The sequence below is a fragment of the Vidua macroura genome, chromosome 1, assembly GCF_024509145.1.
Source record: "Vidua macroura isolate BioBank_ID:100142 chromosome 1, ASM2450914v1, whole genome shotgun sequence".
Classification (NCBI taxonomy): domain Eukaryota; kingdom Metazoa; phylum Chordata; class Aves; order Passeriformes; family Viduidae; genus Vidua; species Vidua macroura.
In genome coordinates this window covers 38,420,966-38,440,139 of record NC_071571.1, presented here as the reverse complement: position 1 = coordinate 38,440,139, position 19,174 = coordinate 38,420,966, and the positions used below count along the sequence as shown (strand labels likewise).

Sequence of the window (19,174 nt, the reverse complement as noted above, 5' to 3'; positions counted from 1 at the left end):
TGTATCTATTGCAAGCTTTCCTGCTAAGGTTTTCATTACTTCAAGTCAAGTAGTTCTTTTTATGCCTACCAGCTATTTTAGAGACATAGCACACAAATTTGCTTTTATCTTCACATACAGTTCTTCTGTCTGATGTACAATTTAAAATAATGCTTATGCACACAAGGAACTGAGATAACAATTTGCAAAAAGTAATTAATTTCTTGGAGGAGCTGCATACACATTTCAAGCTGTATGTTATATCAACAAAGTTATATGTTTTATCAAAGTTATATGTTTTATTATATAAAATAAATTTTCAATTAATTTGATGTTTACTAGTTGCTTCCTCTCAAAGTCATTTTAGTTTTGTAACAAGCATAATCAAGGCTGACAACCAAAGATTTGCTTTGGCAAGTGCTTTCATGAACAAAGCATCCTCACACATGATTTCTGAAGAGTAAATTGTGAGGAATTTAAGCAAAATAAATGAGTAGTGAGTTCTGACATCACTGAAATGTTTTTTCTGACTTTATCCATTGCATCTACTGCTATATAGGTGTGTGGTAAAGGAGTTTAGGAAGAGTTACTGCCTACAATACAATATGTTTGCTTTTATTGATGAGAATAACACTTCTGTGGTGAAATGTTTGGACAGATATAAAGAGCAGCTTCCTTAACATGTATCTAGAGATGAACAAAGAAGGATTTTTGCAATTTTTTTCTGAGAAATGAAAAGAAATTAGAAGCTGAACTGAGCTGTCCCAGCAGAGGTGATGGAGACCCTTGCCATCATAAAGCTACAGCTACATTAAGTCCCATGCAAGGTTTAGAAAGCAGAAGCTCACTCACTGAGATTCATTAGAGGTTTTTCCATCTCTTGCTTCATAACTATTGATAACCCTGTGACCCTGGTTGTCCACGGCCATCCTAGGTCTTCAGGAAGGGGTGGAGCAAATCTTGTCTCTAGGAATTCATCACAGGGTTGAGAACAGAACCAAAACTGTATGTTCAGTAGATGAGAGTTTGAGACTTATTCCAAACACCACATAAGGATATCTTGCCTGTGATTTCCTGGATTTTATCTTAACACAACTGGTCCCAGTCTTGCAAGGCTCCCACACAAGCTTTATGCCACTCAGTTTAATTAACATTTCAGGTCTTAACATAATTAAGGAAGAAAGAATTGTACTCTTAGTTCAAGCTGAACCTCGTAAGATAAAACTCTAATGAGGACAAGGCTCTTCATTGTTTTCACAGGAGTTAGGAGTACAAGCTGTAATACAGACTTATCTGTACATGTTAACTCAACATTTTGTGTTAAAAGAAATGGCACTGCTGTAAGATTTTACTGGGTATTATTTAACATGATTTAAAAACAGACCTTTCGCCTACTGAAGTGAAGAGACTATTCATTAGACAAAATCCCAGCTGAAGAGACTATTCATAAGGTAAAATCTCACTTGAATTTTGCCATTGTTTTGACTAAAACCAAAGCCATTCTGAGCAGCCTCAGTCAAACAGGACCAGAGTGTCAGGTGTTCACTGTGTCAAGGTAATCCTGAGCTACATTGCTGAGTCTAGACAGTCTCAAATAATGGTGAAACTTGAAATTAAAGTGAAGTCTAAATTTTCTGCTTTACAGCCTATCTTGTTCATATCCTGCAGTTTTGGGGAGTTTATCCAGCCCTTGCAGAAGTCAGTGAGAAAAGTCATGTTGGAATTAATACCAGGATTTTGTCCATAATGTTCAGAGATAATTTTTATCTGATTTCATTACCTACAGTGAGGTTTTATGGGGCATTTGAATGAGTGAATTCAGTGGGATTGCATTAGTTCATATGGTCTTCGGATCTGTTTCAATTTGCAAGATAGATCTCTATTATGATAGATAGATATAGATAGATGATGGATAGATAGATAGATAGATAGATAGATAGATAGATAGATAGATAGACAGACAAATATTTGGTGGTGATGAGGCTTTTGGGACTTTTGAAATTCTGTGGTAAATACAAATTAAATCTGCTTCTCAGAAATACAAATAATTTATAAATTAGGGATCCTTTGAGTTTAGAGCCAAACTCAAAGATTGTGTAGACTGTATTTGCAAAAAATTTTTCTTGCCCAGATTTGGTTGTTATTTGGCTTTTATGGAAATAAAGGACTGGAACTGTTTGTCCTCAGTCCTTTAATAGCACAAACACACCACCATTCTTACTATTTGCAGAAGCTGCTTTTTAATTAAAACTATGTGTATGCCTTTCAATATCCTTCAAAATGATTACAGAGTTTGAAAAGGGGCTCCAAAAATACTTCTTATACAAAAAAAAAATAACAGTAAAACATAAGACTACAAGAAGACATGTACACAGTATTTGTGTCTCAAGACAGCACTGCTTGCACCTTTACTTATCTAAGATGTCTATATGTTTTTAATTGTTAAGGAAAATCAAGAGAAATGCCATACACTATAAAACTGGTTTGAGACCTTTGAGAATTTTTGGGAATGAAGTTTGTTATCTTGCATACTTAGGTACATGCCTAACAAATCAAGCAGCTCCCAATTTTTAAAAATTGCTCAGTGCTAATGCTTTCCAATGTATTTATTTCTTGCACCTAGGGTTTTTTTAGAAGAACCATTCAGAAGAACCTCCATCCAACCTATTCCTGTAAATATGAAGGAAAATGTGTGATAGACAAAGTAACAAGAAATCAGTGCCAGGAATGTCGCTTCAAAAAATGTATCTTTGTTGGCATGGCAACAGATCGTAAGTATATTTTCCTGGCTTTTCTTTATTTTATTTTTTTTTCAGTCTCTGTGTTTGCTTAAAGTATGTTGATTGATGAAGCTTGTTAAAGTAAAGTAGAACTGCCAGCCCTTTTTTGGTTTTAATAATACCAGGGAATCACACTCGTTGCATTAAGCCACTTTCATAGGGCTGTAATTTTTTGTTTATCCTTCATCAGGCTGCACCTTCTCCTGGCCTTACCAAGCTGAGTAACAATAGGAATGTTCACTCTTTGGAGGAAAGAAGGGAGAAGTGCATCTGGATGGACACTTTGCTTGAGATAAAAACATCTTGTTTAGAAAATTCTGGAGGATGTGAAATTGAATGTCATTGTATGAGTCATCCTGCAGTTGTTTGTTTTATTTTTAGCCCTGAAGAAGTTATCTGCTGCAAAGATTTTGAGCCTCTTCTAAAGAACTAGAAGATATGGCTGTAAGATTAATCCTTAGGGGTCTTCTTTTCCTGCTATTGCACAGGGATTTACACCAATAACTTCAATTACTACAAATGGGAGGAAGTCACGTAAAGCCCCCAGAAGTCATATAAATCCCCTTGTTCCTTCATGGTTGTTGCCAGTATAATCCTTTGCAGAAGAACTGATAGGAAAACAGGCCCAGTAAACAACAGAAGAATAGTCTAACTTAGTATTTTCATTGTTAATGTAATTTATAACAGTGCCCTCTGTCTAGAGGGAAATAGAATAAAGGAGACGGTTTCATTGTGGCCAGGTAGACCTTCAGAAGAGGAGCTGGATACCAGTGGAGTGGTGAGCAGCCCTGGGGCCTGTGTATCTGGAGTCACTGGAAGTAATGGGGCTCTACTGGAACATCACTTGTGGTGATTAGGAAAAGAGCCAAAGGCATGTTGACCTGATTGTGTCATGCTTCAGGCAGATGAGCCTTCTGTGAATAAGTGCTCCCACTTTCTTTGATCCATGTTACCCTCTGCTGGCATCCAAGTACATGTTCTGCACTTCAGAGCAGTGAGTGTGGGCATGCTGATATGTCTTCAAAGAAAACAGAAGTGCATCTTTCCCAATATGGATTACTCCAAGTCCATTATAGGAGCACTTGGACACCTCACAAGGCTTTTGCATATTAGTTTTATTGGAACAACCCATTGAGGGCAATGGCAGTATACAAAGCATTACCAGGATGATAAGTCACTCTTTGCTATCCAGGCTTATGAGAAAATGAAGTTTGAAGGGAGAAGTAAGAGAACTGTCTCAACTGTGGGTCTTGCCAAGGTACTTCCTTACTGATTAGTTAAGGTATTTGTAAGCAACTGGTACCTCAGGCACATAAAAGACCAAAGTTCTGACAGTCTTAAGAGCTTCCTGCCATTTTTGTATGTTTTTTTTCCCTGCTAGTGGTGTTGGATGACAGCAAGAGGTTGGCAAAGAGGAAGCTGATAGAAGAAAATCGAGAGAAGAGACGTCGGGAAGAGCTGCAGAAAACCATTGGGCACAAACCAGAGCCAACAGATGAGGAATGGGAGCTCATCAGAATTGTTACTGAAGCACATGTGGCTACCAATGCACAAGGAAGCCACTGGAAGCAGAAAAGGAAATTTCTGGTAAGGGCTGTAGCCTTGTATGCTGCTCTTAGAGCCAGGTTCTGTTCTTTCTTCTGCAGTGCCTTCCCAGCATTGCAACCCCAAAGAGATTTTATTACCCATGTACTGATGTTTGTGAAAAAAGGATGATTTTGCATAGTTATTACTTCATTTTTTTTGCCTGAACCTCAGTGTTTGATCAGACCATGTATTTCAAAAGATAAACAGTGTGTTGCTATGTTAAGGCTTACTCAGCTGGATACTTTTATTGTGCTATGATAAGAAGAAGTAGAAAAGTTTGTTCACTCCTGATTGAGAACAGAAGCAGTCTATAAAGCATGCTGTATTTTTTAAATATATTCTATCTAGGGAGAGTTGTCTTTATTAGGGACTATCATAAAACATATTGAAAATGTTAAAACAATATAAAGTTCTAGATGAAAGCTGGTACTTTTGGTTAATAACTCACGGGTTTGGTCTCTTTTGGTTAATGGTAGATACATTCATGAAAATAAATTAGGCAAGGAAATTTAATTTCACTGAGAACAGGATGATACATACACTATACCATTGGGATTGCAGCCTACAAAACAACTTAGATTTTCATATAACTAAGGGTCAGAAAATAAATGGTGATTTGTGATGCTCAACCTTAAAAAAGGATTTATTTGATTTTTCTAAATCGATTTTTAAGGGAAATAAGTGCAGAATGCAAAATGCTTGTACAACACAAAAGAGGGATTAGAGACTGCATTTCAGAAATACATAGGAGTCTTATTTAAGAGTCGGGATATACTAAATCAGATAGAGCACACTCATCTTTTTGCAAGCCTAGGCTCCTACTGTGTAATTCACTATGGGAATTTCAACTCACTGTTGAATTGCTAAGATAAATTATGTATTCAAAGCATCTGATCTCTTTTATAATGTTGGGATTTTTTTTAATGCCAGTGACACCATCTAAATTTCTATATGAATGGCTTGTGTTCATAGTACTCTACAGTCAGGAAACCACAGCCAGTCATCACTGGCAAGAACCAAGAGAGCACTTTCCAGGGGTGTTGCAGAGCAAGGCATGAGCAGACCAAGAAGCAGCAGCAATAGTACTTTTGGTTGTTTAGACAGGAGTGCTGTTCTTCAGGTATCAGCTGGTTTGGGATAAAACCTAGGGAACTGGAGGTTGGGGCTGGGCATGAGCTGTTGAAGAGCAGGAGAAGTTGACAGTCTGCCCCAGGAGCTATGGATCTATCCTTATGTGGCTGAGGCTGGTTCTTTGACAACAGGGACTTCATTAGAGTCCACACCTCTTCTCCTGTTGAGTTAGGTGGAAAGGGCTCCCCTCCAGTTAGCTTTAGCTGGCTCTTGTGACTTGCTTTGCCTTTCTCAAGAAAATGCCACACTCTTTCTTTTTCTCCACACAATGGTTCGCATGGGTTTAGGCACTTGGTCTTTTTTGCTTGGAAGCAATAAAGGTTGTTTACCATGAGCACACAGACAATGTGGTTTAGTTACCCAAGATTCAGGGAGGGAGAGAGACTAGAAATGAGTTTATTTGAGTTTCTCAGTAGAAACCATCAGATAATTGAGCCCAGTCTTCTTCATTGTTCCTTTACAATTGGTGCTTGCTTTATTAACACATTTCTGAATTTTTTCTTGTAAGACGTTAGATTTGGATTCAGATTAGTTACAGAGCTGTGGAATGATCTTTTATCATGTGTTTCTTTAAAAAAGTGGTTGAACACAAGTTTTTATTATAGATAGCACTGCCAGCACCTCCCCTTTTAAGTGTCTTATATAAATGTCATGGGGCCCATCAGTCTTAAAGGTCTACTTCTCTGGATTTTATCTAGTTTTTGACCTTAATGTGAACAGAAAGAAACCTCTGCATGGTGTTTGGTAGGTGTTTTGTAATTGCAAAGCCACACTTAACAAACAAAACAGCTTTGATGTGCCTGTATTTCAAATACATAGTAACATTGACCAGCTGCATAAAAACCAGGTGAACAAGTTCAAGTGCAGTTGGAATAAAAAAACACTCATTACAGATTCTGCTTAAAACTATTTCATTGTATATCCCTATTGAAATCCTCAGAATATGATTTGTTTTTCATTCGGAGAAGCCTTGAGCTGAAGTCATGCAACAGGCAATTTTCAACTAAAATTTTACCCAGATGAGTTCAAATTCTATTTACATTATCCAGGGCACCTTTAGATTAGCCTGTTCTTGCTCATAAGTTGTTTTAGCTTTGCTCATAAGTTGATTTAGCCTTTTGGAAACTGGCCTTGGCAATTGCCTGTGGGGGCCCTGCAATACCTGGCAATCTCTTCTAGGGAGACTTTCCAAGCTTTGAGTGGGTAAAGAGCCTGATTCTGCAAAGCTTGCAGCATCTTCTCAGGGGTAACATGTCTCCTCAACTCTCTTTGCTTTTAGAGAAACTTGAGAGTTTTCAGCTCCTGTAAGGAAAAACGTGCCTGTGTTTTTAAGGAAAAGATGTATGTGCTGCACCCGTAAAATACATAGATACAGACACAAGGAAGAAACTGTGTGCACAACAGTCCAGCTGTCCACAAAGAATGGGTAGAAGCATACCAGTCATCCATTTCTCTGTGTAGTCACCTCTTTCACAAATGCCTTAGAAATGAATTCACATTTTGTGACGTAAATGGACTTATACAGCAAATAGTGTTTCTTTTTATTTTAGCATCTCTTCCCTACCAAGCAGGACTTTGGAGTATAAAATAGTTGCTCTAAGACAGACTGCTCCTTTAAATATCTTTGTTTATATCCTTAGCCAGAAGATATTGGGCAGGCACCAATAGTTAATGCCCCAGAAGGTGGGAAAGTGGATTTAGAAGCCTTCAGCCAGTTTACAAAAATTATCACACCAGCGATTACAAGAGTGGTGGATTTTGCCAAAAAGTTGCCTATGTTTTGTGAGGTAAGAAGACTTTCTTGCATTCCTCATTTATATGCCTATTGTTAAAAACTACTCAAAATACTCTGGCATGGAACTTAAAAAATAAATGTGTCTAAAGTTAAAAAATTAAAGACACTCAAAATCAATGGGACTAGAATAATCTGTATTTTCATGAATTTTCTTTTTCCTGTGATTACTGAAATCCTGAGTTTGTTAATCTGAAAGTCATTGTGGTTCATCAGGGACTCAGATGCGTCTTTAGAGGTGGCCTTGAACAAAGTAAATGAACAAAAAGATACTGTCTAGAAGCATCGCTGATATGTTTAATAAAATATTCCAGTACATGGTTCCCTGTATATCTTCTGGTTCCTTGGCAGCTACGGTATTGTAGAGTTGGGTTTACACAGTAAAAAATTCTTGAAATTCAGGAGAGCACCCCTGTCCAGGAGTGGCAATTGCCTCATTGGGTTCCCTAGGCTTCGCTTTCCTGAATGGGGAGGTTGTGCATAAAAGAGTCTGTGAAAGTAACGGATTGTCATTCCAAGTAGATACTCACATGTAAATATACAGTAAATAGACTCAAAGGCTTGGTTGCGTATTAGGAGTACAGAGGCCTTACGCTGATCTCATTTGTACCAAGGTATAATTTTTATTGAAGGAGCAGGTGCAATGGCGATTATATTTTGTTTTTCTTCAATTTAATAAATGGTATCAGAACTGCAGCCTGAAATAATATTTCAGTCTTAATAATCTAAATAATTTTTGTAGAATCATAGAAAGTTTTGGGTTGGAAGGGACCTTAAAGATCATCCGGTCCCAACCCGCCTGCCATCGGCAGGAATATCTTCCATTGCACACTTTGAGGTCAACACCCTACTAGGAAGGAAGGGTAAGGCAGCCATAAAATTTTACTCTACTGTGGCTGGCAGTTTTTTTTTAAAGGCAGTCAGGGAGAGCTATATATGTCCTCTGGCAAGTACAGAACAAGAAGAGGCAAATATCAACAATTGTCATAGTGTAAATATCTCACCCTGGCCAGCCTCTGCATTGGCACCATCAGTCAAGGAAGCATGAAATAGTAGCCAAGCATGTAGATTTTAAAATACGAGGAATATGTCCATAAATCATGAACATACAGTGTCTGAGGGAATCTGCCTCCTCTGATCTGGCATTTGTTGGTGGGAAATTGCAGTGACATACCAAGGTAGTCTTTTTAATTTAGAAAGCTCTGCCAGTCACACACAGACTTCAGTGCCCATCTGACATCTCCTACCCCTCCTGGCTACCATGGACCCACTTGTGTCAGAGCTAGGCAGGAAGCATGGATGAAGAAGGCAAGGCATTGTTGAGCATGACCTCTGTATGTCATGTGGCTCAGCTGGACAGGCTTTGTTTACAGCTGAGCCACTGTGTAAACCTGACACCTGCCCATATACAGCAAGATCTGATGACAAGGTGATCTTGCCAACTCCTCATGAACACAAAGGAGTAGGACAGCTATCCTCTAAGTTGTCTTATAGCACTTCATGTAGCATGAAGAAAATGACAAATGTTTGCTCCTTTTTGAAGGGGCACCCTCCTGTTAACTTTGTTTCCATTATTAACAAAGGATTTTCCATTATTAACAATGGATTTTTAACCATATCTTTTTCTTAGAAGCAATGCTGTGTGGGCTGTAGATTTTTTACAGGAAAAAAACACTTCTTTTTTCCATAGGACCTGCAGAGCATTTAAACATTAACTCAGTTTGTAATTCCAGAAGCTGTCTGAAAATGTAACAAATTTCTATGAAAGAGGATCATGACAAGGAACATCCGTGGCCACTTATATTTTCATGGCTACTTTTTCATCTTTTTCACATCTTTGGACACATGTAGAAGCCAACAAAGCACTGTGAGTGCCCAGCTTAGTTTGTGTGCACTCATTGGCCCCTGCCTCAAACCAAGTATCCAATCCCAGAGTAATCAAAGTATAAGGAAAAACTTGATTTGCTTCTCAGCGTTTCTCTATTGTTTCCTTCCTGCTTTTCTTTCTGCTTAGAAGATGAAGATTGAGGAGAATTTAGTAAATTTAATGTGAGTTTTAAATGTCAAGGCATCAGTTATTCCACAATGGGTGAAGCTGTGTAAATACTCTTTGAGGTCACTCAGCTCAGCTCAGTTCCATGGTGCTGCATTACACGTGTCCTGCAGAGGTGAGCACTTCAGATTCCTGCCTCGTGCCTTTTCTCCCTGCAGAGAGAGAGGAAAGGACAACACATGGCAGAGTTTCAGTCACATTTTTTGATCCTGCTACTGGAAGATGCTCTGGTAGCAACACTCAAGTGATGAATATAGGTGGCATTAAAATCTGCACATCTGGGAGTAGAACTGATGTTCAAGCCTCCTGCCTCTGCTAACTCATGCTGCTGGCAGATAAGGCCTGAGGCCTGGCATCTGTGAAACTAGTGTCCCATGTATCCTTCACAATTAGAAAAGCAGGTGAAAGACAGGCATAGTCAGACCACCACTACCATAAAGAAGTTTTAAGAAGGATCATGTAGAAAGAGAAATCCTCATTAGTTTCATGGCTCACTAATAAAACAGCTGAAGCACTACAAAATATCTTCTCTACTGTTACTGTTTCTTTTCTACTATTCTTCCTTCTGTTTAGAGGCTTAGTGTTTTTTTCATTTCTCTTTGCTTGTCCCTTCTTTCTGCCATTCTTTCATGTTCTTTTTTTCACTTCCATTTCTTATTCCAGTATCTCTTCATGGTTCCTCTCACATATCTAGTCTCGTTTTAATTTTTTTTTAAACTCTATTTCTTCCCCTACTTCAGTCTCTGCTGCCAAACAGTGGAATTGTCATTGGGTAGCAAGACTGCTGCTGTGCCTGTGCAGTCTTCCCCACACCACTGCTGAGCTGAGGGTCATCTGTATGGAAACTGATTTGCTCTGAACAGGATGAGTCAATTTTCTTGTGTATTAAACACTTCACACCTGAAGCTGGCATTGCTGGAAAAGTAGCTGCATGACTCAACTCATTTTCCTGACCATGGATACCTCTGTGCTTAAAACTCTTCTCTAACAGGGAACTGCTTTCCACTTGCATTAGGTAGCTCTGCATCATTTTCCACCAAATCAGTGCACTTGCTTTGCAAGTACACCGTTGCCATGTAAACCTATAGTTCATGGGGGTTTCATTTTTGAATTGCAAAACAGGTAAGTATAATAATTTTATATAAATCAAAAATAAATGTTTTTTTGTCTCCTTTCAAGCCAAGTAGAAGTGTGTTGCTCTTTCATATGTGGGACCCTTGCTGTTCGCTTGCAGTCTCAAAACTTGGTGGGTTTTGTTATCATTGAATAACCTATGAAAACATATAAGATATGCTTCATAGAACACGTTCTGCTCATGTGTCAGCATCCTGGTTATACTTTGTAAATACAGAACCTTTGGACAGCTTGCCTTTGGTAATGGCATGGAAAAATCACATGTGCTGAAGATCACAGTTTATGCACCAGCATAAAAGCTGTAGTTATGCCATAGATTTTCTGTCCGTCCAGGAATAGTGTAGGGAGCTCAAGGAGAACAGTTTTACTAGATTAAGTCTAGATTAATAAATTCACTGTTGTTAAAATGGGCAGTGAGAATTCCTGCTCCACTGATTGAGGTATATCCTCTAGATATAAATATTTATTTAATTTTTTTTATTTAAAACACAGTCCACTCTTACAGACCCTCACAAATGTCTTTCTTTTCCTCTGGTCAGGTAAGAAATAAGTATGGCTGGTAGTGAATTTAACTGGGATGGCTGAGGTCTGCACCAGCCCCAGTTAGATTTTATTCTGCTGTGATAAGTTGTAAGCTGAGGGAGCCAACAGCTGTGTTATTGCTAGATTTCTTAAGGGCGTGTGGAGATGTTAACCAGGGAATGTTAACCTGCAGGCAGTTCCTGAAGGCAGGAAAGCAGATCCTGGGGGTTTGTGCAGAGCAGCGTGTTTGGAGGGGAGCTGCATTATGCGGGGCAGTGTCCTGGGCTATGAACTGCAACTTCGTGCTTGTGGATTTATTGTAGCTGTAAAAGCCACTCAGTTTGACAAACATGAATTTTTCTTTGCCGTTTATAATTTCTGCAGCTGCCATGTGAAGACCAGATCATCCTTCTGAAAGGCTGCTGTATGGAGATCATGTCCCTCCGAGCAGCAGTTCGCTATGACCCCGAGAGTGAGACTTTAACACTAAATGGGGAGATGGCAGTGACAAGGGGCCAGCTGAAAAATGGGGGTCTTGGCGTAGTGTCTGATGCCATTTTTGACCTGGGCATGTCTCTTTCTTCATTTAACCTGGATGACACCGAGGTTGCCCTTCTTCAGGCTGTTCTGCTCATGTCATCAGGTGAGAACAGAAATATATTGGGATCCAAACAATTTTGAAACTCTTTGGTCTTTGTCACAAGCCTCTTTGTAAAAGAAGTAAGTTAGGTTAGATCTTGTAGTGCTGACTAGAATAATGTGAGAGAAATTTTCTCTCAAAACCCCAGTGACTTGTTTTGGTGAGCACTAGGAAAAAAATTCAGGGTGTTCAGAGAGATACTCATAAAACTGGTTTTGGTAACGCACCTTACTCAGCTTGGTACTTAGGAATGAGCCAGGGATTATCATCAAGAAGAAATCAGTGATGATTCTGAGCCAGTTTGCCTTAAATGAAAAATGGATAAATTAGCAACACTGGTCCTTATGATAAGTTCTCTCTTCCCCTGAGTAATGTCATGCATTGGGCATTCATACACATTTCCACCAGTCTCATATGTTTAGTTTGACGTGCCCTCTTGTTTTCCTAATTAACAGCACCACTGCTTCCTAATGGGCATTTACGAGCTGTGCTGTTTCCCTTCACTGGGACCATTTGCAACTGGTCATGATACAAAAGCAGCATAGACAATTTCCTATGATTTGCAAAGAGTTTCTAACCTTCTCAATTTGAGTATGTTTTCATATATGCTTCCAGTCGTTGTGCCAGCCCAAAGAGGAAATTCCATTATTGGGCAGTGGCAGATTTGGCAAGATTTTATTTTAAGATGGCTTTGAAGATTGGGCACTGAATAACAATACACAATCAGTGATTTACAAGCATTAACTGCATCTGAGATAAAAAGGTTTCCACATTAATCGCAACACAACACTTCATTTTCCCCATCAAAACATTTTGATTTCTTTTTAGGTCCCTACACACTGATACAGGAGCAGGGCTTTCAGAAGGCAATTAAAAAATTACCTGCTTTCCCAGAGGTGTCTTCTGAGAAGTGACATGTGAAAGGGGCTTTCCCAGTCTGGGTGCCAGTTGAGACAGCCAGATTTTTAGCCTTTGCTGTTCCTTGATGCTTCATAACAACTCATCTGGGATCAAAGCATCATGGAAACATGATCAAACCATTGGTCAGATTGTAGAAAAACAGATAGAAAAGAACTGTAATTTAGGTATCTGACAAGGAATTTTTTTTGTTTCTTTATTAGTTTTTTTACAGAAAAATGTAGATAGAAGCCTTAACTGAAATCAGGGATCTAATGTTCTAGTCACTGTAAGGAAAGACTTCCCAAACAACTACACTCTTAGTGAGCAAAGCAGGCAACGGATGAAGAAAGGAAGGATTATCTTCTTTTAATAGGCATAGTACTAGCAAGTGAGTTGGCTGGAGTGAAAGAAGTTTGTGGCTGAGCCACAAATGTCCTCAGTCTCTCTTCTTTCTTTCCTAGCATCAAAATCATCCTGTTTTTCCTGATTTACGATCAGGCATTTGTTAGAGCAAATAAGTAAGAATTCTGCTGCTTTGTATTTACAGATCGCCCAGGCCTTGTTTGCGTCGAGAGAATAGAAAAGTGTCAAGAGGGTTTCCTCCTGGCATTCGAACACTACATTAATTACAGAAAACACCATGTTGCACACTTTTGGCCAAAACTGCTGATGAAAGTGACAGACCTGCGAATGATTGGAGCCTGCCATGCCAGCCGCTTCCTGCACATGAAGGTGGAGTGCCCCACAGAACTGTTCCCTCCATTGTTCCTGGAAGTGTTTGAGGATTAGAGAGACTGAAGTGGTTCTCCACACCCCCATCGCACTACTGGCTGTCATTTCATCCCGTTGCCCAGCTCTTCTCACCTGTTTGTTCTTCTTCTTTCGTGGTCTTCTGTTTCTTGAGATGGGGCTGGGGTTTTGTTTGGGTTTTCTTTTGGGGTTGCTGGGGGGCAGTTGTATACACATGGATGAAAACATCCCTTTAATGCGGGTACTTGTGACTATTGCAATTTGTTCTTCAGTCCTTTGATGTGAGTGCTTTGATAGCTTAACAGTGAAAATACGAACAGACCGATCTCATTCACCAGCATTTGCGTGGTCACCAGCTCACACCCATAATTGCCTGGAAGACAGGGGAGAGAGACTGAAGAGGCAGAAAAATAAATTTGCCTTCAAGTTGAAACAACTATTGTTAATTTGACCCTGACAATTCTGTCTTGTATTATCTCCTTTTGCAGGGTACAACTGACCAATTCATAGTACGAAATTTCTGGTCTTTGTGATGGTTTCTATTGTAACAATTACCACTATGATCTAGGAGCTTCATCATCATTATGATCCCATCATTCTGTGAGTTTTTTTTTCCAGCAGATGCAGTTTAACTGTGCCCCATAAATCAAGTACTTAAAATAATGCAGAGTGTTAGAAGGGACTGAGTATTTTTTTCCCATGTGTATATGATATTAAGATCCTCAGTTACTAAATTTGGACTCCAGGTAACTTCACTGGAAGGTTTGTTGGAGTGAGAACAGAAATTTGATTCTCTGAGGTGCTCCTGATAATGGAAGAGTCTGCTTTTTCTGAGGAAAATCCATTACTCTGAGCGAGAAGGCTCTCTGTCAGGACAGCAGGCAGTGTCTCAGAGTTATTCAGGGATATGAAGGCTCACGGAATGATGACAAGGAGAATGTAACATATAGGGTGACCTTCAGATAGGACAGAAACCAACTGTGTTATTAACAACACTCAAGACTGTAGAGCTCTATCCTGGGATTACAAATAGTGTTGCTCGGCAGTAATCCTTTTTTTATATATGTATATATATATATATATATATATATATATATATATATATATAGTTTATATGCATGTATATATATAAATTTATATATATAATTACAAATCTTCAGCAGATGTCTTAAACATATTTCCGTATTTTTATCTTCTCTCTCTCTTTCTCTGACTCTGCCCTGTGTGTGTGCATGTGGATCAGCTGAGTTCTCCCTCCCTACAGGTATGTCTGTATGTGTTTCATTAGGCTAGATGCTCTCTTGATTCTTTTAATTTATTTCCACTAACTGTACTAGCAGGAACCAAACTGAGCAATGACAAAATGTCCTGCTGCCAAAGTCTGCAAACCAGTACACACAGGTCTGGAATGTTTGGAGGCCAGTGATGAGGACATTGTAGGTAGAGGTTCCTTTCTGTCACTATCTCCATTCAGGAATGTTGTCCCTGGGTTTTATAAACTTGATATTAAACCTCTGAATTTGTATGACACATCTAAAACATCTTTCTCTTCTTCCTGGAACCAGAGATTTAGTTCATGTGTTTTGCACTGCCTCATACCCTACATTCTTTCATGTTGTGCATTGATTTGTACCAGTTTCTTTCTCTGCTATTTATTGACCCACTTGCCCGGTAAGTTGTGGGCATTGTTAGAGTGGATGTGTTGACTTTCAAAGTTCATGGCCCATATCTGAATCCATATGTTATGTGCTTATCCCCTCATAAAAACAGGATACTCAGGAAAATTAATAGATGAAACACAATATATGTGTGTCAGGAGTTAAACTCTTTCTACCCTTCTTTCCCTACATCATTGATAAAGAATTTGGAGTTCTATTGGGCACATTTTTAGGGATATGGAATCTTGTTCTCTCTGTTGTTTGATACCATATGCACCTGTGATGAGCTGTGAGCACTAATGTTATCACTTATGTTTTTTTTTTGTCAGAACATAAAACACATTGGGGTGTGTAGGAGTTTTTTTGCAGGTAGCAGTGAAGATACACCATTGGAGATTGATTCTTAAATATTTGGTGTAGAAACTCTTTTGTTGGCTGTGTTAGCTCCATCTTGAAGCATGTGTCTAAAAAACATCTCTATCCAAATTCCTTGTAGAGCACTGTCTTGGGGGCAGAGTCAGAAACTGGCTCTTTGGATAGGTGATTTGGGGTGACTTGATCGAGGATTTACAGCATGTAATAGGGAACTCAGAAAAGCAGCCGATCCCTTACTTGCGTGGATGCCTTCACAATCTAGAAACAAAGCAACACACTTTCAAGACAATATTAATATAACAAGGAATATAAAAGCAGAATTGGAGGCCTCCAGGTGCAAATACGGCAAAATGCACATGTGATACAGGACTTCTACAATTTTATAAGTTTAATAAATTAGCATATTTAACAATAGTGTCCAATTAGAAGAGCATTTAGTTAAGTAATCCCTTTTGATTCTGCCCATTTCGAGCCCCTCCTGAGTTTCTAGCCCCATATTTATTATGTCTAGGATGCATGGTAAAAGGAAGTAAGACATCCTTGGCTAAAGAACCAAGACTAAATATTATTTCAGGAATGTAGCATAATATGTCTTAGAAGGTTATCTTATTGGTCTAAAATGTAGGGGAAAAGGGGTAGGAAAAGTACTGGGAGCTACAGCTATGTATCAGAAATCTACAAAGTTACAAATATATGACAAATACATGAAAAGCTTAGGCATCAGTGCCTATGCCCACAGTGGCTTGCAAAAAGAGAAATGTGTGTGTCTTTTGAAGCCCTGTTCTGCCATGGATCTATCTGAGCATGGAATTGTGAGCCAGTGCAAGTACCTCACCTGTTTGCTTAGTGTGAGCTTGAGCAGGAATTCAAGCTTCTGACTGTGCTGCAGGTGAGACCCAGGAGAGGAAGCATCACATCTCTTCTTGTTCCAAAATACCAATGCAGTTTGGAGCTGTGCTTAGTCAGGGTTCAGAAAATCAGGCCTCCTTCCTTAGGTGATTGCAGATGGACTGAAGTGCCTAAAATCAGGCAACTGACTTAAGACAGGTCTGGCAGTGCTCTAAACAGAAAGGACATACATCAACATGTTTCTCTAGCTTTTCAGATTAAGTTGGAGTCTGGCACTAATTAACAGACTGAGTTAGTAGTATTCCCTAACTGAAAACTAAGGCCAAGCTCATAGTTGGACAGATTTAATTAACTGACATCTAATGGCCTCTGATCACCTACCAGTCTTACTTTGTGTCACTTCCTTTACTTCCTCAGTATGACTGCTGATTTATGTGATTGTGACAGCAAAAGTAATTGACATTAGCTCTGCAAAGACATACTTCTAAGTATCAGTGATCTCAAGCCATTGTGGGATTGAGCCCCTGGACTGACCACTTCAGTGGCAGACACCAGTGCCACAGTCAGCACCCTTTGTAGTAACTGGCCTTCCGAGTGGAATAATAAACATGTGCTTTCCAGTGCAGTCCAGAGTCTTGTTTCTGCTGGTGCCACATGGCTCTCATGTTTGCTTTGTGGTCTACATGTGGGTCTTACACAGAAGGTTTTTCCTGTCAAACCTGATTGTCACCATTCATGGTATTGCCCTGAGTAACATGTGCATTTAGATATTCATTTCATGTGTAATCTCAGTTAAGTTGTGATATTTATTATAACATATATAGTGCGTGCTAATGATTTTTATTTACATTCTGCCAAAATGTAGACCTTAGTGTTAGACCTCCCAGGTACAAAATCATCTTTGAGCAGACTGCTTGCTTCTTCAGAGGCAGGTATCAGAAAGAGGAAAAAACTGTCCAGAAAGCCCATTTATATCAGAAATCTGCCAAGAGAGGGCTGTTAATCACAAGCAGAGCATGTCATTGCTAGTGATGTATTTTTATGCTATGGAACTCTAATCTGTATGTGTCATATTGACTTCTTGCTGCATGAATCATAAACTTTAAAAATCAGTCTTACGGTTTTGAGATGTAGCCAGCATTCCTAAGGCTAAACCTTTTTCATTGACAGAATCAAAATCCACAACCAAGGAACGTTTTCCTCTCACTGTGAGAGCAATTGAAAGTGTTCAACATTTATCTTTTCACAAAGGAAGAGGCAACAGAACCTCTTAATGTGTCTTGTTATTGTGATCATCTGGAAATGATTGCCAGACGTTTCCTTTTGATAAAGTAATGAAGTGATCTGTATTTAAATTTTATAGAGAGAATTTTATTCTAGTTGTGATAGAGATTTATTTTCCACTTAAAGACTCAAAACGGTGTGAGCACATTTTTGGTTTGTTTATTTTTTACTATGGTATATTTTTGCTTTAAAATTAAAAACAAAACAAAAAAAAAAGGTTTGGCCTTATCACAAAGTTTTAGTGTAGATGTTAGCAAATGCAAAGAGTATGCATTATTTGTGTGTATCCACATTGACTGATGTCGCCTTCAAAAAGCAATATTGTGCAGGTAATAAGTTGTTTGTGACTGTCCATTGCACAGTTTACCTTCTTTAAAAGCTAACCTTGTTTATGCACAAGACAATCAAATGTAAATCTACATCAGCACCCAGGTGTGGATTAAATTTATGTAGATTACTGAGCACAATGTAAAACATTAAAAGACACTTTATTTAATTACACATTTAATGTTGGTAAAGATAGTATCAGGGCATGAACTAGCTCACATACTGTAATTTCTTTTTCTCTTTTCCTACTTCCTTAGCGCTCTACAGTTTCAGTTTGCTCATAAATACATCAAATTAGTCATTCATAATTTTTTTAAAGAGGAGGGTGGTTTGGGTTGTTTATTTGTTTTTATGAAGTTGGTTGGGAGGACTTACTACTTTGTCTATGAGGTTTGTGGGTTTTACTTATTTGGTTTATTTTTTTTATATCAGTTTCATGCCCTGAGGGTAAGGCAAACATTACACCATACAGTAAAGAAACAAAGTACCTTGGATGATGTATTTTTTTGCAAACAGTGTTAAGAGTTATGCTAGATTGGTAATATTTTTTCAGCCTAAAATATATTAAAAAAAAAAATCTGTGATCACAAATGTTTTAAACTATCTAAAGAGAAAATTTGTATATTTGGGGAAGAAAATAATTTTTACATAGCTTTTGTATGCAGATATTAAAATGTAATTATGAATATAGTGGGCATAGATAACTGTGTAAGCTTGAATTCTAAAAAAGAAAAAGCTTATAACTGAAAAGTGGTCCTGGTGTCTCTGTCTCTTTGTTGTAAGCTCTTTTGTCAGCTCTGTCTCACACTTCCAAGCCACTGGAATGGGAAAAGTAGGACCTAGAGCACAATGTTTTATTAGCTCTAACCTGTTCACATTTCTGTGCTTCTGCATCCCTTTCATCACCTACCTCATATCTTATCTCTTCTCCTCCCTTCCCTTGGGCAGCCAACCAAAGGTTTTCACTTCCTCACTCTTCACAGCAGCCAAGCTTAATTTACTCTAGTGAACAGACTCTTGATTTATGTCTCACTCAATTACATTTTTTAAGGAAACGCCCCTTCTTTCCTTCTCCACTCCCAGTCTAAACAGGGAAGGTGTGACAGGAGCAATAAGCTTCCCATTTTTTCATACTTTCCATACCTTGGTCCCCCCCTTGATTGGAGAAGATCTTCTCATTCAGATACTTCTCTAGTCTTATTTTCCTTTGCAGTTCTTACTTCTCCTCCAGTCCTTTCATTCTCATCAGGAAGAAAAGCCAGGCCTATTGCCTGGATCCAAAGTAATGTCTTGGCCTGTCCCAGATGGCAAACCTATTTTGGGCTCTTGTTTCACGGTGATTTCCACAGGCATTCACTGGCTGCCTGCCAGCTCCTGCTCCTGATCCCCATCCACAGGAGGTGCCAGGAGCCT

The 19,174-nt window shown here is 38.8% G+C and overlaps 1 protein-coding gene across 6 annotated transcripts in view; it reads left to right on the top strand.

Moving 5' to 3' along the window:
• THRB (thyroid hormone receptor beta) overlaps positions 1–18,514 on the top strand; it is a 155,643-nt gene extending 137,129 nt beyond the window's left edge. For all 6 annotated transcript variants that reach the window (XM_053982749.1, XM_053982767.1, XM_053982758.1 and 3 more), the window contains 5 exons: positions 2,603–2,750; positions 4,141–4,346; positions 7,118–7,264; positions 11,363–11,621; positions 13,066–18,514. In XM_053982749.1, the coding sequence (XP_053838724.1) occupies positions 2,603–2,750; positions 4,141–4,346; positions 7,118–7,264; positions 11,363–11,621; positions 13,066–13,307 (1,002 nt within the window). In that variant the 3' untranslated portion in view covers positions 13,308–18,514. The remainder of the gene's footprint in view (positions 1–2,602; positions 2,751–4,140; positions 4,347–7,117; positions 7,265–11,362; positions 11,622–13,065) is intronic.
• The last annotated feature ends 660 nt before the right edge of the window (positions 18,515–19,174 follow it).